The sequence below is a fragment of the Jaculus jaculus genome, chromosome 12 (assembly GCF_020740685.1).
Source record: "Jaculus jaculus isolate mJacJac1 chromosome 12, mJacJac1.mat.Y.cur, whole genome shotgun sequence".
Lineage (NCBI taxonomy): Eukaryota > Metazoa > Chordata > Mammalia > Rodentia > Dipodidae > Jaculus > Jaculus jaculus.
The window spans coordinates 19,595,776-19,621,562 of record NC_059113.1 but is presented as its reverse complement, the minus strand read 5'-3'; the positions used below and the strand labels follow the sequence as shown (position 1 = coordinate 19,621,562).

The 25,787-nt window shown below is 44.7% G+C and overlaps 1 protein-coding gene across 2 annotated transcripts in view; it reads left to right on the top strand.

The window, feature by feature from the left end:
* Kif13b (kinesin family member 13B) overlaps nucleotides 1-25,787 on the top strand; it is a 190,449-nt gene that overhangs the window by 32,652 nt on the left and 132,010 nt on the right. For both annotated transcript variants that reach the window (XM_045131922.1, XM_045131921.1), the window contains exon 3: nucleotides 25,702-25,714. In XM_045131922.1, the coding sequence (XP_044987857.1) occupies nucleotides 25,702-25,714 (13 nt within the window). The remainder of the gene's footprint in view (nucleotides 1-25,701; nucleotides 25,715-25,787) is intronic.

The following is a 25,787-nucleotide window of genomic DNA, read 5'->3' as shown; positions in this document are numbered from 1 at the left end:
GTGTAATTCCAACGCTGAGTGACGTGGAGAAAGGATTGCTAATGCTCACTGGTCAGCCGGTCTAGCCGAAACAATGGTGACTCCAGGTTCAGTGAGAAACTGTCTCAGGGAAAAAATAAGGTGGAAGGCAATAGAGAAAGATACACAACCTCCTCCTGTCACCTCCACAGGCATGCACATTCAGCTGTACACATATGCATGCACGTACACTATATATGTATATGCATGTACACACACACATACCTCAAAATAGTAAATTTTACTTATTTATTTTTTCAGTGATGGGTCTTGAACCCAGGGCCTAGGAAATACTAAGCAAGTATTCTACCACTCACTACACCCCTAGTCCTCTAAATGAAGTTCTCTAAGTAGTCCAGGAAACGTCCTCTGTGCGCTAGATGTGTTGGAGGAGCCTTACACCAGCCCTCATCCATTTCACCAGGGCAGATGCTTCAGAGCAGGGCTGTGGGCCACAGTCAGTTCACGATGAAGTCCTAATGCAGTCCTGAGTAGGACTTTGGACCTTGCCACTTCCAGAGGCTCTGCTTGTTCCCAGACTGACTTCACCGTTGTCACCTATATCAGACACCTCTGTGCGCCACTGCAGATCTCCTGGGCTCACCTCCGTCTGCCGCCCTTGATCACTTTTCATTCCTGGCTATTGGCGGCTCAGCCTGGACTCTCACCAACCTCACTGGGACATTGTCATGAACTTCTCATGCCCCAGCCCCCCCCCCCCCCAGATGCTTGCTCTGGTGAACCTGAGCTTAGCTTCTCCAGGACTCATGAGAGGCAGCCTTCTTGCCCTTGGCGTCACCCGTGAAGTCTGTTCATGCTGTATTTACTGGCTGTGGGTCGGTCTGACCTGTTTGGCTTGACTGTTTGTTTACCCTTTGCCTCCCATCTTGGGACTGGAGGGAAAGACTAAAGTTAAATAGCAGGAAGGGGATAGCCCTGTTCTTCTTAGAGTGGCCCACTTTTCTGATTCATCAGCCTCGCAAGCATGAGACACGGATCGTGGTGCTGCTGGTGGAGTTAGCTGTCCTCTTGGCTGTGGGGATAAGAAAGGGTAGGCATAGTTTGGGGAACAGTGGAACTTACACTGGGGCATGAGTTTTGGACCTCCTTTGCCAGCTGTGTAAGTCCATGTAAATCACCTCCCCAAGCTTCAGTTGCCATTTCTGGAAGGTGGAGGGGATGGTACTGCCAGGATATGGACCTTAGCTGGTCATTTGTGTGTGGGCGAGCTCTTGACGTAAGCCTGGCTGGTAGATGGTGGCTGCTGTTGTGGTCAGAGCAACTTTGTGATGAATTTCATTTGTCAGAATATGTCATTGAAAATCATGTGTGTGTGTGTGTGCGCGCGCGCGCGTGTGTGCTCCAGGGCCTCTTGGTGCTGCAAATGAACACCAGATACTCACACCACTTTTTGCATCTGGCTTATGTGGATGGTTGGGGAATTGAACCTGGGTCACAGCAGGCTTTGCAGACAAGTGCCTTTAACTGCTGAGCCATCTGATATCATTTTAGACATAGACATTAGACAGCCCCATAATATGTCATGATTATATAGTGTTTTTATTTATTTATTGAGACAGAGAGGAGGAGAATGAGAGAGAGAGAAGTAGAGAATGGGTATGCTGGGGCTCTAGCCACTGCAAACAAACTCCAGATGCATGTGCCACCTTTTGTATCTGGCTTACATGGGACCTGGAGAATTGAACCTGGGTCCTTAGGCTTCACAGGCAAGCACCTTAACTGCTAAGCCATCTCTCCAGCCCATTATGTCATGTTTTATGTAATAGTCTTTTTAGACACAATGCTACATGTTGGGTACAGAATATATATTTATTAACTAGGTTAAACATATAGCAAGACCACAAGTTTCTCATAAAAATATGCCCACTTTTTTGAAGTGGAATATATTTAATATAATCCTGTAATACTATATTTGTGTGTGTGTGCGCATGCGTGCGCGCGCGCGTGTGTGTGTGTGTGTGTGTGCGTGTGTGTGTGTGTGTGTGTGCATGCATATCTATGGTATTTATTTGTAAGGAGAGACAGAGAGAGAGAGAAGGGGGGAGAGAATGAAAATGGGTACACTGGGCCTCCAGCTGCTAAAAACAAACTCCAGATGCATGTGCCACTTTGTGCATCTGGCTTTACATGGGTACTGGGAAACTGAACCCAGATTGTTAGGCTTTCCAGGCAAGTGCCTTAACCACTGAACCATCTCTCTAGCCCCTATGCCTACCTTATATTTTAAAAAATATTTTTCATTTATTTATTTCTTAGAGTGGGGGGAGAGAATGGGCATGCCAAGGCATCTAGCCACTGCAGACAAACTCCAGAGACATGCACCACCTTGTGCATCTGGCTTACATGGGCCCTAGGCAATCAAACCTGGGTCCTTTGGCTTTGCAGGCAAGCACATTAATGGTTGAGCCATCTCTCCAGCCCTGTCCGCCTTATTTTTATTTATTTGCAAGCATAGAGTAAAAAAGAGAGAAAGAGTGAACACACATGTACCATATCCTCTAGCCACTGCAAACAAACTCCAGATGCATGTGCCACTTTGTTTCTTTGACTTTATGTGGGTGCTGGGGTATTGAACCGGGTCATTAGGCTTTGCAGGCAAGTGCCTAAACTGCTGAGCCATCTCTCCAGCCCCCTATGCCCACCTTTTAATTGATGATAATAAATTGGTTAAGCAGTAGAGCTAGGTGTGGGCCTCCCTCCCTTCCTTCCAAGGCAAGGTCTTACTCTAGTCTAGGCTGACCTGGAACTAACTCTGTAGCCTAAACTGGCCTTGAACTCATGGTGATCCTCCTACTGCAGCCTGGGATTATAGGTACCACACCTATCTAAGTGTAGTTTCTTAACCTTCCAGACGGCAGTGACAAGATGTTTGTTTCAAGAACTGTGGGTTTTTCCCAAAGAGCATCAATTTGCATAATATTGCTCTCATTCTGAGCAAAGAACTATTATTACCATAGTAAAAGGATTCTGCCAGATGGGCACACTAAGGTGTCAGTAATACTGAGACAGCAGTAAAGTTCTTGGAAATGCAAAAGGTGAATAAAGATTTTCGAGTTTGGATCTCCCTATTGATATCAAGCAGCATTTATGAATGTTATGACTTAAAAATTTTATATGTATTTATTTATTTGAGAGAAGGGGGATGGAAAAGGGGAGGGGAGAGAATGGGCACACCAGGGCCTCCAGCCACTGCAAATGAACTCCAGATGCATGTGCCACCTTGTGCATCTGGTTTATATGGGTACTAGGGAATCCAACTGGGTCCTTAGGCTTCGTAAGCAAGTGCCTTAACCACTAAGCCATCTCTTCAGCCCTGACTTTTGTTTTTTGAGGGGCTCTCATTATGAAGCTCATACTGGCCTGGAACTCTTCTGTACCCCAGGTTGCCTTCATGCTCTTCTCCTGCTGCCCCAGCTTCTTGACAGTACCCCATCTGTTTATGACTGTGGCCAGGTGCCCGATAAGAGAGAGAGAAATACAGCTTGCTTTTTTTTTTTTTTTTTTAAAAAGGGAATTTACATTCTAGAGTTAGGGAAACTCATATATATATTGTATTTATCAATGTACTCAACCACCATTTAGTGTGTGTGAGAAGTGTTGATCTGAAGAATACAGTGGTGATCAAAGGTGGCGTGGTCCCAGCCTTCATGGAGTTTTTTCCATCCTTCAGGGCCTTGTGGACTGACCTAAGCCCTTAGTATCATTTGTGAGGAGACAGTGTAGTAACCTCCTATGCTTACCTTGGGTCTTCGCCTCACAACCACATCACCCTTAGGCATGTAACAATGCAACGGGTGAATTCTGCTGTCCGTTTACTAGCAGACAGCCACAGGTTAACCATACTAACCATATATTGATTAGCTGTATAAATTACACACACACACACACACACACACACACACACACACATACACACACGTCATTAATCTGTTGCCGTAAGCCCAGTGAGGACACAGGTCTCAGACAAGCACGAAGCACAAGTCATGAAGCTGCGTCTGAATTCGGGTATCACCAGAAACCCGCGGGAGGTCTGCTGCTCTTCTGCTTTGGCCTCCTGAGCACGGAGGTGGCTGAATCCATGTTATGTTTCTAGTCAGTCTACTTTTGCCATTTTATGTTTTGCCAATGGAGAAATATTTCTAACATTCCTTTTGTTGATTATCAGCCTGTTTAGTGCTGATCAGAACAAAAGATAGCTGAAGGCATGCAAAACTGTTTCCAAAGCAGCTTTTCTTTCTGTTTTTTTTTTTTTCCTGGCAGTCAGATTAAGCCTGTGGACTCCTTTTAAGAATAATTTTTATTTAAGTATTTTTTATAATTTATTTTTATTTTATTTATTTGCAAAGAGAGAGAGAGAGAGAGAGAGAGAGAGAGAGAAAAGAGAGACAGAGGGAGAATGGGCATGCCATAGCTTATAGCCACTGCAAATGAATTCCAGATGCAAGCGCCCCTTGTGCATCTGGCTTACATGGATCCTGGAGAATTGAACCTGGGTCCTTAGGCTTCACAGGCATATGCCTTACTGCTAAGCCATCTCTCCAGCCCTCTTTAAGTATTTTTAAAAATTATTTTCTGTTTATTTATTACAGGCAGAGACAGAGTGAGAGAGAGAATGCATGCACCAGGGCCTCTAGCCACTGCAAACAAACTTGAGACGCATGCACTACCATGTGCATCTAGTTTATGTGGGTCCTGGGCAATTGAACCAGGGTCCTTAGGCTTCATAGGGAAACACCTTAACCGCTAAGCCACTCTCCAGCCCTAAGAATTAATTTTTCAAAAATTTAAAACACAGGCCTGGAGGGATGGCTTAGCAGTTAAGGTGTTTGCCTGCAAAGGATCCTGGTTCGATTCCCCAGGACTCACATTAGACAGATGCACAAGGAGGCGCATGTGTCTGGAGTTCATTTACAGTGGCTGGAGGCCCTGGGGTGTGCGCGCTCTCTCTCTCTCTCTCTCTCTCTCTCTCTCTCTGTCAAATAAATAAATAAATAAAAATATTTTTAAAAATCTTTAAAACACATAGTATTATAAAGGAGTCGAAAGAGATACTGAAAGTTATCAGAAAGTCCTAGGGAGGTGTAACATAGTAATGTATGTAGTGCTTCCAGATATTTGTGATAATTGGAATGTGGTAAGAAAATAGCTGGATTTTTTATTGGTGCTGAAGTCATAGACACCCCTAATACTGTAATTAGTTGCTATATTAATAACTGGCTACACTACATTTTAGTAATGTTACTGAGAAGAAAAGTGTACCTCTTCCCCCGCATCTGGGTTCACAAATGCTCCCATCCAGGCTTTGAATGTTAAAGGCTCCTGCTGTAAAGCAGGCATCCTTGATTAGTGTTTTTCATCTGTGATCTGATCAACACTGGAATGTGTGTTTGTGGTTACACGTTATCTCTATGTGGATCAGAACCGATACCCTCATTTACAGCACTTCTTTGTGTGCGGTGAAGGTGTTGTGCTCAGGGTCCAGAGATCAAGCCCTCTTGGATACAGAGAACAACACGACCATAGGGAGAGAGTGGACAGGCATGTCCAGAGCTCCAGAAGCCATTCCTGCCTGTGAATGAGGGGCAGATGCACCCGCCCCAGCTGTTAGCACTTCACGTGGATTAATTTTCCTAATCCCCGTGACAGCCTTGTTAGCAGTTGTCTTTTGTAGATGAGAAACAAGCATAGAGAGATTAAGTAATGCACCTAGAGTGGAAAGTAGGCCTGTCAGGCTCTGAGACGATTCTCTCAGCAAGCGCAAAGTTACTGTGGTGCTACTGTGGAGGACAGGCTGGGCAGGGCAGGACCGCAGCTAGGGCATTGGCCCAGAGGCTGACAACCTGGCATTGGCTGAAGAGGGTGGTGCCTTGTGCGCTGAGTATGAGGAGCAGGTGCAGAATTTTCCAGCCCGGGCATCTGCACAACCTCTCTTTTCTCAAGCTAGACAATGTCCACATAATAGGAAAGTCCCATGTTTCTGAGTAGGGAATTTACCAGAATTTTAATCTTTGTACCTGTCTAGATCTGTGCTGGTGTTCTGACCTCCCTCTAACTAAGGAATGCTCTCTTGGGGCTGGAGAGATAGCTTAGCGGTTAAGGTGTTTGCCTGCAAAGCCAAAGGATCCCGGTTCGATTCTTTATGACCCACGTAAGCCAGATACACAAGGGTATATGCATGCATCTGGAGTTCATTTGCAGTGGCTGGAGGCCCTGGCACACCCATTCTCTCTCTTTCCCTCTCTCTGCCTCTTTCTCCCTCTCAAATAAATGAATAAATATCAAAAGAATGCTCTCTTGGAACAGGATTTCATTCTCATCAGCTACTGTTTACACTCACACTGCCAGTCACCTGATTCAATGGGGACTCTGCTGGTGCAGTTTCCCAATGTGTACTGTCTGGTGACAGTCCTAAGATGCTTGCACCGTATTGAAGCGAAGTAACCCCTCGGAAGCTGGCTCATTTGCTGAGTCCATTTGGGAGAACTTGAGGATCAAGTGGGAAAGAGAGTTTCCAACCAACAGCACAGTAGCAGCGTGGGCAGCAGCTAGAGCGGTGTTCCGCTGGTTCCAAGGGCATGTGTGTCCTCTCTTATATAAAATGTGGCCATGTCGTCCTGACCACCAGGACCAGGACCAGAGGCTGAGGCAGCAGTGATCTCTTAGATTCCAGAAGCTGCAGAAGTAACTTGACCTTGCAGGACTCCCTGGTGGATAAGTAACCCAGGACTGCAGCTCTCTGCGTCACAGATGGAATCTTAGATTTTTAGATGGTGGAAGTTTTATAAAAAAAACAAACAAACTCCTAATCATTCTCTCATTTTCATAGACTTTGGCAGCTGGTTCCAAGTCCCAAATGTCTTAGTGGCTGAGCTTGGGTTCAGATCCTGACCCTGTGTCATTATGGGGGTTCATTCATGTCACTGACCCCTCTTAGGAGTCCATGGATGTCCCTCTCCCTGCACTCTGACTACACGGTCGGTGTGGCTCTTCCTTTGCTTTCCCAGACCGGGGAGAAATGACTTGATGTGGTCACTTTCTGTTGCTGGGACAGAACACTTGGCCAGAAGCAGCTGATGGCAGGAAGGCATTTATTTCAGCTTACAGTCTGCCGGGGAAGCTTCGCAATGGTGGGGAAAGTCTGAGCAGGAAGCCTGGCTCATGGCTCCTCCTAAGAGGGAAGGAAGCAGTTGGAATGAGCTAGACTCTGGACTCTGGGGAGGGGGGCTAATAAACCTCAAGGCCCACCCCCAGTGCCACACCTCCTCCAGCAGGTTCTACCTCCCAAAGGCTCCACAACCTTCCCATTTGCCTCCACGTGGGGACCAAGCATTCAAAACGCACGGGCTTATGGGGCACATTTTGTTCAAACTACCATGGGCTTAGGCCACATTTGTGATCATAATGGTTTCTTGGTTTCTAATCTACTATAAAGCAGTGAAATTTTTCACGTTGCCCATGAGCTAATATTAACGTCTTCCTCTCATAGTCTCTCAGATATGTGTCCTGCTTCCTCATGCTCTTGCCCATGTTAAAAATCCCCCTTCACTATAGCTGATGGTCTGCTTTAAACTGTTGTTTTGTAAATAGTTTCTGCTGAAGATGTTTTGTTCGTTTATTTATTCAGCTTTAACAAGATCGCATGTAGTCCAGGCTACCTTCAAACTCAACCTGATATGTAGCTGAGGATGACCTTGAATTTCTGATCCTCTTGCCCCTGTCTCCCTAGTTCTGGGATTACAGGTGTGTCACCATGCCTGGCTTTAAGTGTAATTGTTAATTGTAGTTACCAAATTGTGGCTTTCCAGACTGAAAAAAAGGAGTAATTCTTTTCATTTTTAAAATGTTTTATTTATTTATGTGTGTGTGTGCACGCGCGTGCATGCACGCAAGCAAGTGAGCGAGAGAGAGAGAGAGAGAGAGAGAGAGAGAGAGAGAGAGACTGAGAAAGAAGAGGCATGCCTGGACCTCTAGGCACTGCATGTGAACTCCAGATATGTATTCCACCTTGTGCATCTAGCTTAGGTGGGTTCTGGGGGAGTTGAACCTGGGTCTTTAGGCTTTGCAGGCTGGCGCCTTAACCACTAAACCATCTGTCCAGCCCTCATTTGTTCTTAATTCTCATTCCTAGGATAGACCATAATTGGAAGGCATGGCACTTGTATCAGACAAAAGCAGGAAAACAGAATTGTTCTTTCAAGGCACAGATGAAATTTTTACACTGCTTCTTCCAGGCTTTTGATCAGCTTCATTCAAGAAGGATTCTGTAAAGTAGTTAAAAACTATTTAAAAATTTTTTTGTTTATTTTTATTTATTTGAGAGTGACAGAGAGAGAGAGAGAGAGAGAGAGAGAGAGAGAATGGGCACAAGCCACTGCAGATGAACTCCAGATGCATGCACCACCTTATGTATCTGACTTATGTTGGTACTGGGCAGTTGAGCCTTGAACCAGGGTCCTTAGGCTTCACAGGCAAGCGCTTAACTGCTAAGCCATCTCTCCAGCCCCTAAAACCTATTTTTAAAAACATTATTTTATTTATTTATTTATTCGAGAGAGAGAGGGAGGGAGAGAATGGGTGCATCAGGGTCTCCAGCCAATGCAAATGAACTCCAGGTGCATGCTCCCCCTTGTGCATCTGGTTTACATGGGTCCTGGGGAATCAAACCTGGGTCATTTGGCTTTGCAGGCAAGTACCTTAACTGCTAAGCCCTCCCTCCAGCCCTCTCTCTTTATTTTGTTAAGGTAGGGTCTCTGTGTAGTCCAGACTGACCTGCAACTCTAGCTTTAGGTTGCCTTTGAACTCACAGCAATCCTCCTACCTCAGACTCCTTCTCAAGTGCTAGGATTGAATGTACCACCATACCTGGCTTCCCTGTCTTTTTGAGATAGGCTCTTGTATTCTAGGCTGGTCCTGGCATTTACATGGGTCCTGGGGATCACGTCCTGATGCTTGTAAAGCAAGCTCATTATCAGCTGAACTGTCTTCCCAGCTCCACTTCTTTTTTCTCTGAAGGGAGTGAGTTGGGAACTTGGGATACATCATTCAGTGGTAGGATGTTTGCCTTGCATGCACAGGGCCCTGGGTTCATTCATGACCGAGGATTGCCCCCCCCCACCCCCGCCGCAAAAAAAAGAAAGAAAATTAGAAAAGAAGTGATTTGTGTACCTGAGGCTTAAATGCTTTGTGGGCAGGAATACTGCATGGGAATTAACTTATTTATCATCATTGTCTTCCTCCTTTTCCTCCCCCACCTCTTCCTCTTTCTTCTTCTCTCTTTTCAGTTTTGATGGTTGTCATTTGCTGAGTCTGCCTTTCCTTTAGCTCAGACCCTGTGATAAGCATTTTTTTCTTTGAGCCTGGCAGCCTTGTCACCTGCTGCACTTGGTGGCTCCACTTCTCTTAGGTCATTGCAACTTCACAGTGGATACACTGGGAAGTTCTCCCTGAATTTCTGGGTGTTATTGAACAGGTTGACTGAGGCCACTGTTGTAGGGTGTGCTGGGATCCTTGAATTTGTTTCTGTGTGCCCTTAACTACTAAGCCATCTCTCTAGCCCTGACTTGCTGTTTTTCTTGAAGGTTTCTTTCTGTTTTGTTTTGTCTTAAGCATGTTCTTAGATTTTTTTTTTTTTTCTCTCTCAAGGTTTTTCTTTTTTGGACAGGCTCTTGATATATATAGCTCAGGCAGACCTTGAACTGAGCTCTGCTACTGAGGCTGGCTTTGAATGTGATGTGTAGCTGAGGATAACCCTGAACTTCTGGCCTTCCTCCTGTCTTTACCTCTCAAGTACTGGGATATCAGGCATGTGCCACCATGCCTGGCTGCTAGTCTCTGATTTCAATAGCTATTTATTAGATGTCTCAAATCTGGCAGGCACCGGGGCTAGATTTAGGTGTTGAGGATGTCAGGGGAAGGAGCCAGTGTGGAGGTACCTGTGGGTACTTGCTACAGTTTACTGCGTGCTGTAAGGGAATGCAAAGTTTATGTTTCCAACCTTAATTCCTGTAATTCTCTTCTCCTATTCAGTGAGTTCAGTGTAACTGTTCTATAATGTCCCACCACATGTAGGCATTTCACATGGGAAACAGGCACAAGACCTTCCAGGGGGCAATCTGTAATGTCTTATTTATGATGGTTAATGAAAGGAGAGGAGGTGTTTTTAGGAAAAAAATCTGCCAAACTCTACCATTCAATATATTTTGTTTTGTTTTGAGGTCCAGGCTTACCTGGAATTCACTATGTAGTCTCAGAGTGGTTCTCAAACTCACCGCGATCCTCCTACCTCTGCCTCCCGAGTGCTGGGATTAAGGGCGTGCGCCACCACGCCCAGCTACTGTTCAATGTCTTTGAGTGAGGGATCTGATTAGCATGGCACATTTTCAGTATCAGTGAGTGATAATGGACTAATTTTAATTTTACCAACTGGACTGAACCACTCTGGGGAGTGTCTCCTGACTGCCTTCCACCCTGCAGAGGCCATCCCCTTCAAGTGACTTTCCAGCTGATAGAGTGTGACTGGACAGATTTTCAGCTGGACAGCTAGCTCAGTGTTTGTCTTCAGGACTAAAGGATACTGTTCAAATATGACCCTCACATCATCTTGTTACCATAGCCGACAGCATTCTTCCTCCTACTTCTCCCTTCTGCCAAGCTCCTCTCTGGTCTTTTAAAAAATGTATTTACTTATTTATTTGAGAGAGAGCAAGGGGTGGGGGGATAGAGAGAGAGAGAGAAAGAGAGAGAGAATGGGCATGCCAGGGCCTCTAGCTACTGCATACAAGCTCCGGATGCATGCATCTTAGCTTATGTGGGTACTGAGGAATTGAACCCAGGTCCTTAGGCTTCATAGGCAAGTGCCTTAACTGCTAAGCCATCTCTGTAGCCTCTCTGGTCTTTTTTTTTTTTTTTTTGAGGTAGGGTCTCACTCTAGCTCAGGCTGACCTGGAATTCACTCTGTATTCTCCCGAGTGCTAGGATTAAAGGTGTGCACCAGCATACCCGGCTTCTCTAGTCTTTTTGTGACAGGATCTCACTATAGCCCAAGCTGGCCTGGAAACTGCTATGTCACCAATCTGGCCTTGAACTCATAGTGATCCTCCTACCTTATCCTCCCAAATACTAGAACCACAGCCTCGCACTACTATAACCAGTTCATCCTTTCTAACTTCTGAAAGAATTTTTTTTTTTTGTCTCTGTTGGGATTTTATCTAATCTGTTCAGCAGCCTTTTATTTATTTATTTTTTACTGGATTGTCACAGTGATCAGTGAAAGAGAAGAAATGGAAAATAAAACAGTAGCACTGTTTATGTGGCAGGTGCTGTGTAAGCTTGATGGCAGCCCTTTGGAGTAGGCGTCATTACTTCACTTTGCCGAGGAGACTGAAAACTGGAGAGGTTAGGTTGGTGGCAGGAACCATTTTCAGCTTGGCAGTTCTCTTCATGAGCAGTGATTCTCATTAGTGGTCGGTTGTCAGTATTATTCTTTCTCTGACACTTTGGATCCTTTAGGGTGTCTTGTAGGAGCGAGTATAGGCTGGCAGATGAGGCAAGAGGAGGAGGAAGGGCTGGTCTCTTAGCCAAGATTTAAACTGAGAACTCAAAGCTCAGTATCCTGCATGCTTGTGCCTAGAGCCTGTCTTCTGTAGCTGCTCACTTTATTTGAAGGCAAGAGAGAGGGGAGGAACAAAAAAAAAAGAAATTCAAATCAGATAATTTAAAACAAGCCCCTTCTTCTCCAGTTTCCTGAAACAAAGTTGTCTTTAATGTGCCCTCCCACTTCATGTGGCCAAGGGACTAGCCAGGGGAGGACAGCAGGAGGGCACCAGTTGTTCAAGTGGAAAGAGCTTGGTTTCCAAATGGGAAGTCTAGGTCTGAATCCCAGTGTTGTTACTGCTCTGTAACAGAGCTTACCAGTCCTGCTGCATAGGTTATTAGAACTAAAAGATACAGGGCATTTGACGTAGCAGTATTATCGATTGATTGATGTGGTGTTGGGGATTGAACCCATGACCTTATGCATAGGTGTGTGCTGAGGAGGTGCTGAATCACTTACTTATAGCCCCAGCCTTGCTGCTGGTTATTAAAGGAATTAAAAGACAGAGACCCAAACTTAAATAATTTCACACAAATAGCTGAACAGTTTATCATCTTATCACCGTGGCTGTGAAAGGGGAATGGAAGGGATTCAGCCTGACATGCACACAGCCATCCTGGGAGTGACCACCATCTTGTCCACAAGGTGACCCTGGCACTCACTACAAACCGCATTAGAGTCCTTAAGAGAGTCAGGTGAGCAGTTCTTGCTTGCTACGGATGCCCAGTCTGTTTGTTAACTCATGTTGGTCATACTAATAGGTGTGTTTTTTTTTTTTTTTTTTTTTTTTTTGAGAAATCCCAGGTCCATGTGGTTGCCTGTGGCCACCTTTGTGTAGCTGAGTTCAGAAGCCACTTACATGGGAGGTATGCAGGGAGGGACCCTCCTTTCTCGCTGCTATGTGAGGCATGCTCTACAGCCCCTAACAAGTTGCACTCTGCAAGCCTGGATTTGCTTGCCTCATTCTTGGGTCTCTCGGCACCTTCTGCTTTTGGTGATGAGTTCCAAACAGAAATACTGGATTGGGGAATTTTATCTGCTTAGTTGCATGTATACCAACGTATGAGTATGATATAGCTCCTATATTCAGCCACTTTTATGCTGTGTGGTGACGTATTTATAATCCCAGCACCCTATAGAATGAGGCAGGAGGAGCATGAGTTTTGGGGCCAGCCTGGACTATGTAGCCAAACCCTGTTTCAGAAACAAGCAAAACAATAGCTGCAGTGAGATGCTCTTGTACCCAACACTTGGATGTGTGCTCAGTAATTAATACTGACTCATGGGCTGCTGGTGGGAACGCTTTGGTATTTACTTTGACTTTCTCAAGTGAAATCTACTTCTGATATGAACATCTTTACCAACAGTTGTACTCTTGGGTATTTATTCAAGAAAAAGAAAAAGAGCTGTGTATATAAGGACTTACTGTTGAATGTTCATAGCAGAACTAGTTATGATAGCCCCACACTGGAAACAGTTGAATGCCTATTGTGCTCTGCAGGAGTGAGCTTCTCTGCTTGCAAATAAATAAATGAACAAATAAATAAATATTTGAAGAAAACATGTTAAGTACTGATAACATGCTCCACAGGACTGAGCCACAGAAATATGTTAAGGGCGCTGGAGAGATGGCTTATTGGTTAAGGCACATGCCTGCAAAGCCCAAGAACCCATTTTCAAATCTCCAGATCCTATGTAAGCCAGACGCACAAGGTGATGCAAGTGTACCAGGACGCACATGTGCACAAGATGGCGCACACGTCTGGAGTTCGATTGCAGTGGCTGGGGACCCTGACGTGCCTATTCTGTCTCTTTCTCTCACCCCTCTCTCTCATTAAAAAAAAATAATAATAATAAATAAATAAAAAAAAAATATATATATATACACAAAAAAATGCTAAGGGAAAGATACCCAGTACCAAAGACCACATACTGTGTGATTCTACTCATACACAAGGTCCACAAGATGAAGAGGAAATGAGAAGCAACACTGTGGCCTTCTGCAGTGGCCTGGGCTGGTGTAGAACCTGGGACTCACTGCACTGGGCATGAGAGGAGCCTTTGGGACCCTGAGAATGTTCTAAGCCCACGTTGTGGTGGTGGCAGAAATTTATTTGCTTAAAGTCATTCACACTTAGGACAGGTGGGATTTGTGCTGTAAGTTAATACTTTAACAAAATTGCCTGTTCTATTGACCTTTGTCATTTAATTTATACCAGCCTGGGATGTACAACAAGGCAAGAGCTCATTCCTTGAATACGTTCATTTCTTTTTGCATGCTTGTATATGTGTGTGCGCATGTATGCGCCGGTACTAGTGTGTGTGGAGGCTAGAAGTTGTCTTCTTTAGTCACTCTCCACTTTATTTTAAAAAGTTTTTTTTTTTTAATTTTAAAAAGTTTTGTTGTTGTTTTCAGGTAGGGGTCTCACTGTAGCCCAGGCTGACCTGGAACTCCTTCTGTAGCCCAGGCTGGCCTCAAACTCACTGCGATCCTCCTACCTCAGCCTTCCGAGTACTGTGATCATAGGTATGAGTCTGGGTCAGGCTCCACTTTGAGTTGGCTAGACTAGTTATCCAGCATACCCTAGGGATGCTCACATCTCTGCCTCTTTGGTGCTGGCATTACGGGTGCTTGCTGCCACATTCGGCTTTTACGTGGATGCTGGGGACCCAAACTCAGGTCTTTTTATTTATTTATTTATTTATTTATTTGCAGAGAGAGAGAGAGAAAGGGGGAGAGAGAGAGAAAGGGGGAGAGAGAGTGGTGGAGGGAGGGAGGGAGAGAATGGGCACGCCAAGGCCTGTAGCTGCTGCAAATGAATTGCAGACGCATGTACCACTCTGAATCTGGCTTTGGATGGGTGCTGGGGAATGGAACCCAGCTTGTTAGGCTTTGCAAGCAGGTGCCTTAACCACTGAGCAGTCTCTTCAGCTCCAGATTAAAGTCTATGTTTTTTTTTTCTTCAAGTTAGGGTCTTACTCTAGCCCAAGCTGGCCTGGAATTCACTATGCAGTCTTGGCCTTGAACTCACAGTGGTCCTCCTACTGCTGCCTCCCAAGTGCTGGGATTAAAGGCATGCACCACCAAGCCCATCCAAACTCAAGTCTTAATGCTTGTGTAGTGAAATGCTTCATTCACCACACTACCACACTGAACCATCTCCCTAGGGGGGATTCCTTGATTTTTTTGAGATTAGGCAGCTGGAGGCCGCGTGGGCTGCTGAAAGTAAAGGAGCCGCAGCACAGACCACATGGAAAAGTGGCGCACATCTACATTCTGAGAGTAGGAGGATCACTTGAGCCCAGGAGTTTGAGGCCAGCCTGGGCAACATAATGAGACCTAATCTCAAAAAAAAGACAAAGCTGAAAACAAGTCACAGACGAAAGCAATGTTTATTTTGTTGATATTTGCTCTTAGTTGCTTCATTGTTTAATCTAAGAATGTTAGCTAGTTAGCCTATGGAGAGAAGCAAAGACGGCCCAAGGAGCACAGGGCTGGCCCCAGCGAGGGGGCACTAGGTGGGGCATTGGTCTGGGAAGCCAGCGCAGACTGACTGGAAGTGGGGTGTCTTGGGGTTGGTGTGAGGAGTTTACTTCTGTTCTCTGCTTGATCTTGAGTAGTGAGTGAGCGAAGGAAGGTGGGTGGCCAGAATGGGCCTGACCCCTCTGGGCTGAGTTTGTTGTCAGCTGTGGTCTGGTTACATTGTCTTGATTACATTGTCAGTCTTTGCAGCGAGACACGGCTCTCAGAGCTCTTAGCGATGTCTCTCTAGAGCACTTCATCCTGAACTTTTTTAGGCTCCAGATGCTGTGAAAGCTAAAAACTCTTCTGTCCAACCCCCAAGGGAACAAAACAAGAGCGATGTCAGAGACTTACGGAGCCACTGAGGCTCACCTATGGGCTGGAGCAGATGTTTGCTGAGTGAATGCGAGGAAGAAGAGCAGTTGGGGCTGAGAGCCATGGCACAGACGAGAGCCATACTTGGGCAAGGGTGGGCAAAGTTGGCTTCAGTGAAGAAGTGGCTCATTTTCTTGAGTATGAAGTAGGGAGTTGGGAAACGCTGGGAAGCTGAATCTCTGCCTGAGGAAGGTAAGGGAATTCTTGCTAAGCAATGGATTTTGGGAGTAATTACAGTAATGAGGTAGAAATTTCAGCTTTTCTTAATCTGATACCTGACTTGAACCGCAGGCAGACTGCGTTGCATCATGACACGGTCATGTTAACGATGGCACCTCACACCGCAGCCTTCGCGAACGTGCATGGCAGGCATTTCACCCACATATTGGTTTCCCTTTGAAGACCCCAGGCTCCCAACTCAACAACGCCTGAATTCTAGACCTACCACTGTTTATTACTGAAGGCAGTTTAACTTCGGTTTGATGTCATGACATTACCGCTGCCAGTGACTTCTGAGTTTGGAGTCCCTTCCTTATGCTTAGGTGGGGGACTTTTTAAAGCACACTACATTACTGATTGGGTGGGTGGGATCTGTAGGGTCACTGTGATATGTGATAGCTCTGGGCTGAATCCTGTCTTCTTCTGAGTGAAGTAACGAGTTGATGCTTTCGGTAAGTCCTGGGAAAAGAAAACCCCTTCTGCTTTCTGTAGCAGGAATTGGAAGTTCTGCTTCCTGTAGGGCCCACTAGGAGACTGCAGCTGTGGCTACTGTGTGGGAAATTAGGCAGCCTCTTCAGTTTCTAAGAGAAATTAGAAGCCCAAATTTCCTAATGTGAAATCTGTAATTCTCCACGCGTCAGTATGAGGGCTGAGCACAGTGGGCCTGTGCTGTCTACCTGCAGACCCTGGAGCGGGCCTTCTCTGGGTGGGACTGGAGTACAGAAAGAACAGGGGGCTAAAAAAATAAAATAAAACAAGGGCTGGAGAGATGGCTCAGTGCTTTAGGCGCTTGCCTGCAAACCCTAAGGATCTGTGTTCAGTTCCCCAGGGCTCATTTAAAACCAGAGGCACAAGGTGGTACATGTGTCTGGAATTTGTTTGCTCTGGGGTGACCCTTCTCTTTCTCTCTCTCTGCCTCTTTCCCTCAATCTCTTTCTTAAGTAAATAAGTAAATATATATATATGTAAATATATATATATATATATATGTTTAAGGGAAAAAAGGCTGGACATGGTGGCACATTCCTTTAATTCCAGCTCTTGGGAGGCTGAGGTAGGAGGATCGCTGTGAGTTTGAGGTCAGCCCAAGACTTGAATTCCAGGTCATCCTGGGCCAGAGTGAGATCCTACCTTGAAAAAGAAAAACAAAATAAAAATTGGGTTCAGTGGTACATGCCTATAAGCCCAGGTGGAGGCAAGGGTATTTGAAGTTCTAGTGCGTCATTGGCTACCTATTGGTTAGTTACATCATTGCCCAGTTGGGAGGCCAGCCTGGGAGACATGAGACCTGTCTCAAAAAAAAAAAAAAAAAAAAAAAAAAGATCAAGAACAAAACCTCCAGGAAAAGACAGACTACACACTTAGAAATCACAAGATGTATCCACTTTTTAAAAAATTTAATTTATTTATTTGAGAACAACAGACAGAGAGAGAAAGAGGTAGGTAGATAAGAGAATGGGAGCACCAGGCCCTCCAATAAATGCATATGAACTCCATCCAGACTCCTGTACCCCCTTGTGCATCTGGTTTATGTGGGTCCTGGGGAATCGAGTCTCAAACTGAGGTCCTTAGGCTTCACAGGCAAGCGCTTAATTGCTAAGCCATCTCTCCAGCCCTCTCTGCTTTTTCATTTGAGACTGACCCAATAATCCTAGTCTCTGTATAAACTTTTGAAGTTATTTAAAATTTACTCAAGTGAGTATGTGTTACTCTATTAAAATATTATGTAGAATATATTTTACAGAAAGTCTTGAAAGTGAACTTAGTATTTATTGGCTAAATTTAAACCTTATAATGAAAGTGGACAGCAGATTAAAACACCACACACAACCCCCAAAACAAAGCAAAACAAAACAAAAACTAAATAAAACAAAAAAACCTTCTTGGGTGCATGTTCATTTGAAAGATGAGAAAAGACAGGTGGTTTGCAAGTGAGCAATTGAGTTAGTTATGATTGTGTTCTCTGAGTTCTGCTTTCTCTGTGTATGAAAGTTTGAAATCGTGAAGTTTATAGATCAGAGGTTTTATAGGTCTAAATTCATGTGATTATGAAACACAGTAGTCCTATTCTTGGATGTACCTCTGTTTTGAAACACTGTGGTTTGTGTGGGTAGAAGATTCTGGTTAAGAGGGTTGACAGACTGCTGTCTTGACTTAAAGTCGTTTCCTTAAGGACTATGGGTCAGAGGCAGTAAGTGAGTGACCAGAGTATTTTGAGGAGGGGTTGGAGAGAGGAGAGGTTTACATATTCTTTCAAACAACCTCTATTTCTTTTTATTTTTTATTTATTTGTTTATATTTATTTTTGGTTTTTCGAGGCAGGGTCTCACTCTGGCCCAGGCTGACCTGTAATTCACTATGGAGTCTCAGGGTGGCCTTGAACTCGTGACAATCCTCCTACCTCTGCCTCCCGAGTGCTGGGATTAAAGGCGTGCACCACCATGCCCAGCAAAGTTTATTTATTTTGAGAGAGATGGAGAGAGGGAGAAAGAAGCAGATAGAGAGAGAATAGGTATGCCAGGGCCTTTAGCTACTGTGAATGAACTCCAGATACCTGCAACCCCTTGTGGGCATGTGCGACATTGCGCAATTGCGTCACCGTGTGTCTGGCTTATGTGGGACCTGGAGATCTGAACATGACTTCTTAGGCTTTGCAGACAAGCGCCTTAACTGCTAAGCCATCTCTTCAGCCTCCATTTTCTTTTTAGGTCCATTCTTTCACCTTCTGGCAAATTTGGTGCACTTACTCCTGACTTGTCTTTCCTAATGTGTCATATGTGTGTGCATGTGTACACACTCATGCTTAGGGCACAGTATGTGTGTGCATGTGTGCACTCCTGGTTAGAAGACAGCCTTGAGAGTTGATTCTTGCTTCCACTTTGTTAGAGGCAGTCTCTCTTCTTGTCACCTCTGCATTTGCCAGGCTGGCTGGCCTGCAGGCTTCTGGAGGTTCTCCTGCCTCTGCCTCTCGAGTCCATAGGCATGCTAGGGTTACAGACTCCTGCTACTGAGCCTGGCTTTTTAGATTCTGGGGATCCAAACTTATGTACTCCACACTGGCATGGGGCTGCATGACATCTTTTCAGCTCTCTCTCTTTTAATTTAATTAATTTATTTGAGAGTCAGAGAATGGTGTACCAGGGCCTTTAGTCACTGCAAATGAACTCCAGATGCATGCACCACCTTATGCATCTGGCTTAAGTGGGTATTGGGGAATCGAACATGGGTCCTTAGGCTTTTCAGGCAAGCACCTTAACTGCTAAGGCATCTCTCCAACCCTCTCCCTTTTAAATTTTGTGGATACATTTTTGTCTTGATGCCATGGTTTTAGTTAAAACATTTCCCTGACCATGGCATTTGTATTTCTATTACTGTTTCGGGGTGATTTTGGCAAGGAGGAACAGTGATTCTGTTCTGCATGTACTCCTATGATTAAAGCAACATGAGGGAAGTTTAAGAAGGCTGTAAGTGAGGAAGCATCATCACCGAGAAGTGACAGATGAGGAATTGAAGGCTGAAAGCAAATCATGCAGCCGGACTGGCCATGGTTGCATGTGCCTTTAATCTCAGTACTTGGGAAGCAGAGGTAGGAGGATTGCTATGAGTTCAAGGTGAGCTTCAGGTCAGCTTGTGCTACAGTGAGACCCACTTTTGAAAAACAAAAACAAAATTTATGCAACCATCTCAAGACTGGGCAGCAGGTACCCTGGCCCATTAGCAAAGGGCCTATGTGGAGGGAAGAAAGCCAGATGCCCACTGGAGTTGGGGTGTCGGCTTTGTGTTAGACTCTGACAAATGACGAATACCGTCCACCAGGACTCATCCTTGGGCTTGTAGCCCCACTCAGAAGAGTTTATAAAGTGAGACCGTGACGGTACATGTGAGGCATGGGTGGTTGGGAGGATTCACTTGTGGCGAGGCTGCTTTATGGAAGGACCCTGGGGCACATAAAATTTGATCTCAGCATTTCTCTCCTGCCTGAGGGCTTGAGTAAGCAGTTGTCAGAGGGCATGGCTGTCTGAGGGTGAGAATGTGAAATAGGGAAGTGATGAGGTAGTGGGGGTAGGTGTGATGGGGAGATAGTGATTGAACTGTGGTGGTCAACAGGTGTCATTGGTAGAACGTAGGGATGTTTCCTGCTGGCTTTCTTTGTACCCAGAAGAGGCATGCACGTAGGACAGTGCAGCTTCTCGTTCCGCATGGCCTGGCCTGACCAGGCACTTTTCTCCTCTGCCTAGATGACTCCACTGATGGTCCACGGCCACTGGAAACAGGGCTGAGCATCTGTACGTGACAGATATGGCCCAGCGCTTCTTGTAGGTCCCGTGGAATTCTAAGTGTTCCACTTAATTCTTTTCGTGGTAGAGCTTTCAAATGCCTCTTCCTCCTGTTCTCCAGAGCTTGAGCACTGATGTTTAGTATCAGTCTTCAAAGCTGGAACATTCTGGGTGTTTGAGGAAAACTGGATTTGTAGTGATAGATGTACTTTTTTCCTTTTTATTTATTTATTTATTTTTTTGAGGTAGGGTCTTGCTCTAGCCCAGGCTAACCTGGAATTCACTATGTAGTCCTAGGCTGCCCTTGAACTCATGGCAATCCTCCTACCTCTGCTTCAGGAGTGCTAGGACTAACGGTGTGCTCCACCACGCCCGGCTGTATCTGCGTTTCTTCCGGCGAGCTGGCGATGTGGAGGGTGAGCAGCTCCTTGGTGAGCCTGCTCAGCGCGTTGTGTGCTAGCCAGGTCAGCTTTATTCTGTGGTAGAAAGCATGCCAGGGGAGGGGGCAAAGGAAACGTCATGATCATCACACAAATTGTTGCTTGGTTGCTGGTACTGCCTGCTAAGTGTGAAACAACAACAACGTCATTACATAGTGTGGCTGGGTTAGAATGAGCTCTTTGTGGTGTATCCATCCATTTTAGAGATGGTCAAACTGGGATCTTGTCAAAACAAGAGATTCCAGACACGTCTCACTGTGAACAAATCAGCAATTTAAATCTTTAGAATTAAAAGGGAATGATGGCACTTGGATTTGGTGTTTGATTTTTGGTAGTTGGCAGTGGTAATTGATTTCTAACTCACTCTACTGACATTTTTATGTTTTATATATACATAATACTTTGTGGCTTATTTTTGGGCCTTATATCAAGTTTATGATATAAAATCATCACTACATTCCTTTGTATTTTAGCAGTGTAGAAATTAGGAATATAATTTGTTTGTATGATGTGATTTATTATTGCTTTCTTTTTTTTTTTCTTTAAGGTAGGGTTTCGCTCTAGTCCAGGTTGACCTGGAACTCTGTAGTTCCAGGTTGGTCTCGAACTCACAGTGATCCTCCTACCTCTGCCTCCCAAGTGCTGGGATTAAAGGTGTGTGCCCCCACGCCTGGGTGAAAAGTAAATGCAGACCCCCAACCAGGTCAGTAAAAAGCAGTAGCAGTATTCATCATACCAGATATTATCTAAAATATATAGCTATACCATTTGGGGGCTGGTGAGTGCTAGGGACAGATCACAAAGCATCACATGTGCTAGATAAGAGTTCTGCCTCTGAGTTACATCCCCATTTGTAGTTTCTCAAATTGTCCTTTGTTGACCACCTGGACTTAACATTTACGTCTTCAGTGACCAGGTTGTCACTGGGAGCCAGTAGTCTTCACAGGCAAGAAGCATAGGCAGATGCTAAGGTTCACGGATGATAGCATGATGGGGTACAGAGTAGTGACACCGTCTCACAGTCCTTCCCCTCAAGATGCATGTCGGCTCCAGAGGGAGAAGCAGAGACCCTAAGGTGAGGAGAGCGAGTATTCACAACCCTAGCCAAGCACTTCGAATTACCTGGTCAGTAATGAGACATGGTCATCGTATGCCTCCTGGTAGCATGCGTAAAAGGCATATATAACTGGTGTTATACTTGCCGAAAAGACACAGCCTAAATTCAGCCAAAGGAAGCATTAGTCAAAGGGGCTGAGGGGGTAATCTACAAGAGGAGTGGCCAGTATTCTTCAGTGTCCATGAGAACTACCTGGCCCAGGTTGGAAGAGATGTGACAAGTGCAGACTGCACGTGACTCTGCGCCAGGAAAAGAACATTTGTGGATGCAGCTGACAGAGGCTGGATAAGACTGGCTACAAATTGCTGAATAAATTGTGTGTTGATGGTTCATTTCCAGATCTCGGTCATTGGAGCTGGGGATCTGTAAGTCATTAACATGGAAAGCTTGGTGAAGATTAGACAGAAATTCTTTGCACTGGTTTTAGAACTTTTTGTTATTCTGAAAGTATTTCAAAATGAAGTTTAGCAACAAGAAAATTGATTTAGCTCGCTGAGAGGTAAAGGCTGTGGTACACGTACTTGACGACATCACTCTTAACTGGTCAGGAACGGGTTCCCTTTGCTTCCTAGGCCACAGTGTCCACAGTGATGTGGGCAGCTGAAGTTTCCAAGGGGCTCTGGGATCTGTGAGGCATGGCTGCATTGAATTGCAACTATATGCTGACAAGGTTTTGTTTCATTAATTAATTTACTTATTTATTTTTTGTACAGAGCTGTAATTACATCTTTGGGTGTCCCATGCTGTGCAGGTTATTTGAGCTTTCCCGTCATTGCTACTAGAATCCCTAGCTGGAAACTTAGCCCTGTAATTAACTTACAGCTTGCTTCTGTTTTTATTATGCTGTTTTAAATTCAGGTTAGTCCCATAGATTCTTCCTCAATGTGTCATATTATCGAGTATCATATTTGTAGTTGTCTTTTAGAAATAGTTGATTTTTTTTAACATAAGAACATTTTATTTTGAAATATCTTCTAGATCTTTTTTGGTTCTCAGAAAAGACAATATAGAGTTTTCAGACACATAGTGAAAAGTAAACTTACCAGCCTACATACCACGTGGTAGCCATGCAGTAGGTAATAATTAGAATGGGGGAAATTAATACATTTGCAGATGTTGCTGTTTGCAGGGTTAGTGGTTAATGTGTGACTCATGAGCTCTCAAGCCCAGGCTGTTTTGACCAACATGGGAGGGGAAGACCTCACTTGTACGGGCAGTCAGAAGACCTTGTTTTGCATCAACATCTATGACTGTTCATTGCTGTTCATTGTGCGCGCCTTTAACTTTTTCTAGCCTTCAGTGTCTCATCTGGAAAACTGGACTCAACAGCATCTTGGGAGTTGTGAGCACTGAAGGAAGTGATGCGTGTCCCCCCTGGTCTCTTGCAGGCCAGACACACTGGGTCTGTTCTTGCCTGAAGCTGGGTGTTGTGTTAAGCTATTCACAGTTGAGGAGAATCTGCTTTGCTTGTAAAGACCTGTGCGGATGACAGCGTCTCTCACCAATCTGTGCCACCTATCACAAGTCTTTTTGTCAGAAGTCTTTCTATGTCTCTTATTCCAGAGAAATGATTTTGTTTAATATCTTAGTCACATTGGCTGTTAACCCCAAACCTACTAGACACATGTCACCATTTGCTAGACTTTGTGTCCTTATCTGATGTCATTTGGTATAAATAAATTTCAAATATCTTTAAAATTTTTTACTTTTTACTTATTTGCAAGCAAAGAGAGAGAGAGACAGTGGGGCTTACCAGGGCTTCTTGCCACTGCACATGAACTCCAGATGCTTGCACCACTGTGTGCATCTGGCTTGACGTGGGTCCTGGGGAATTTAACCTGGGCCATTAGGCCTTGCATGCAAATACCTTTAACTACTTAGTCATCTCTGCAGCCCATAAATTTCTAATTTCTTTTGGATGAATATCTCATGAGACAAAGGGACAAAAAAGTGAGCAGACGACAGGAGGGAGCATTGGCATGTTTAGTTTCCCTCAAGCTTCCATCTGGTGAGAAGGACCAACTGCTATGATTTGTGTTTCACTGCAGAATTAGAAGCTTTCCCTTAAACCAGGAGTGGTAGCTCTTGCCTGCAATCCCAGCACTTGGGAGGAGGCTGAGGCAGGAGCATTACAAATTTGAGGCCTGCATGGACTACATAGTAACTTCCAGGCCAGTCTGGGGAATTGTCTGATTTTTAAAACATTTTTATTTATCTATTTTATTTATTTATTTGAGACAGAGAAAGGGAAAGAGTGAGAAAGAGAGAGAGGGTGAGAATGGGTGCGCCAGGGCCTCTAGCCACTACAAATGACCTCTAGACACATGCGCCACCATGTGCCTCTGGCTTACATGGGACCTGGAGAATTGAACCTGGGTTTTGCAGGCATACACCTTAACCACTAAGCACTCTCTCCAGTCCAATTGTCTTGATTTTGATACTGTATTGTGACTATGTGAGTGAACGTTGTGGTTATGGTTGAAGGAGCATGCCTGCTCTCAAGAGGTTCTGGAAAAGTAAATATGCGCATGTGTGTTTATGTTGTGGGGACAGGAGGAAAGGGATGAAAAGGTGAATAGGGGTGAGGTCTACTGGGGTTATTTGTTACATAGGTTCATTTAGATTTTGTACCACTGTGGCAGTTACTGAGGACTGAGGGGACATAGAAGGGCCTTGGCAAGTATAGAGGATTAAACAGCAAGTGATTCCATGCATACTTTACTGGCAAGAAATTAGTTGTTGCTTTCGTTTTTTTTTTTTCCCTCAGCCAGAACCGAAGTCATGTGGGATAGAGAGATTGTGAAGATAAGACAGTAAGCTGCTGCTCTGGGCAGGCAAAGTACTTGACCTGAATTCAACATGATAAGTCGTTTCTTTGGGGGCTGGGTGGGGGGGAATTGAGACAGGATCTCACTGTAGAGCTCAGGCTGACCTCAAACTTGTAATCCTCCTGCCTCAGCCTCCTGAGTTGCACAGATTTCAGATGTGTACCACTGATCCTGGCTCAGAAATAAAGGATTATTTATAAGCCATATAGAAGGGTACACAAAAATGCAAAAGGTAGAAATGTTAGGATTTAAAAAATTTTCCAGGACTGAGGATATAGTTTAGTTGGTAGATGTCTTGCGTAGCAGTCCTGGGTTCAACCCTAGTACCCCATAAACTGGGCATGGTAATGCATGCCTGTTACCCTAGTATTTAAGAGGTGGAGACAGGAAGACCAGAAGTTCGTGGTCATCCTTAGCTAAATAGTGAGTTCAAGGCCAGCCTAGATTACATGAGAACTTGTCTCAAAATAAATAAAGGAATAAACTAGGGCTGGAGAGATGGCTTAGTAGTTAAGACATTTGCCGCAAAGCCAAAGGATCCTGGTTCAATTCTCCAGGACCCACGTAAGCCAGATGCATAAGGGGGGTGCATGCATCTGGAGTTCGTTTGCAGTGGTTGGGAGCCCTTGTGCACCCATTCTCTCTCTCTCTCTCTGCCTCTTTCTCTCTCTCAAATAAATAAATAAAGTATATTTAAAAAAAGAATAAACTAAATATAAAATTAAGTAAAATAAACAGCAGTTTTCTGATGTCATCCTTCTGTTGGAAAGACAGGTTTTCTATAAATGGCTCCCTGCCCTAATTGCTGACATTAATAATACCTTTCTATTGCTGTGTGGTTTCGAGATAAGATTTAGTTTTCTTTCCCTTCTTTTCTCCCCTCCCTCTCTCCCTCCCTCTCTCCTTCTCTCCCTCCCTCTCTCCCTCCTTCTCTCCTTCCCTTTTCTTCCCCTCCCCTCCCCTCCCCTCCCCTCCCTTCCTCTCCCCTCTTTTCCCTTCCCCTCCTCTTTTCCTTTCCTCTTATTTTATTTGAAACAGAGTCTCATGTGTATCAGACTGGCTTTGAACTTACAGTATAGCTGAGATAGGCCTTGAACTTCCAATCCTGCCTCTACCTCCTGAGTGCTGGGATTCTAGGTGCCTGAACCACACCCAGCTAATGTTTTATTTTCTTATTACAGGTTTAAGTCTTATTTATTTGTACTTTTCAAGAAGAGTTTCTAGCTATTTTTTTTTTTAACTGTTGTCCCTTTTCTTTCATGTACCTGGATGTGTCTTTCGGGAACTCAGAGGCCAGCCCAAGGTAAGAGACGTGGCTCAGTGCCTGACGCTTACAAAGGTTAAAGTGCACCTTCTTGAAGTTTTGGACGTTTCCT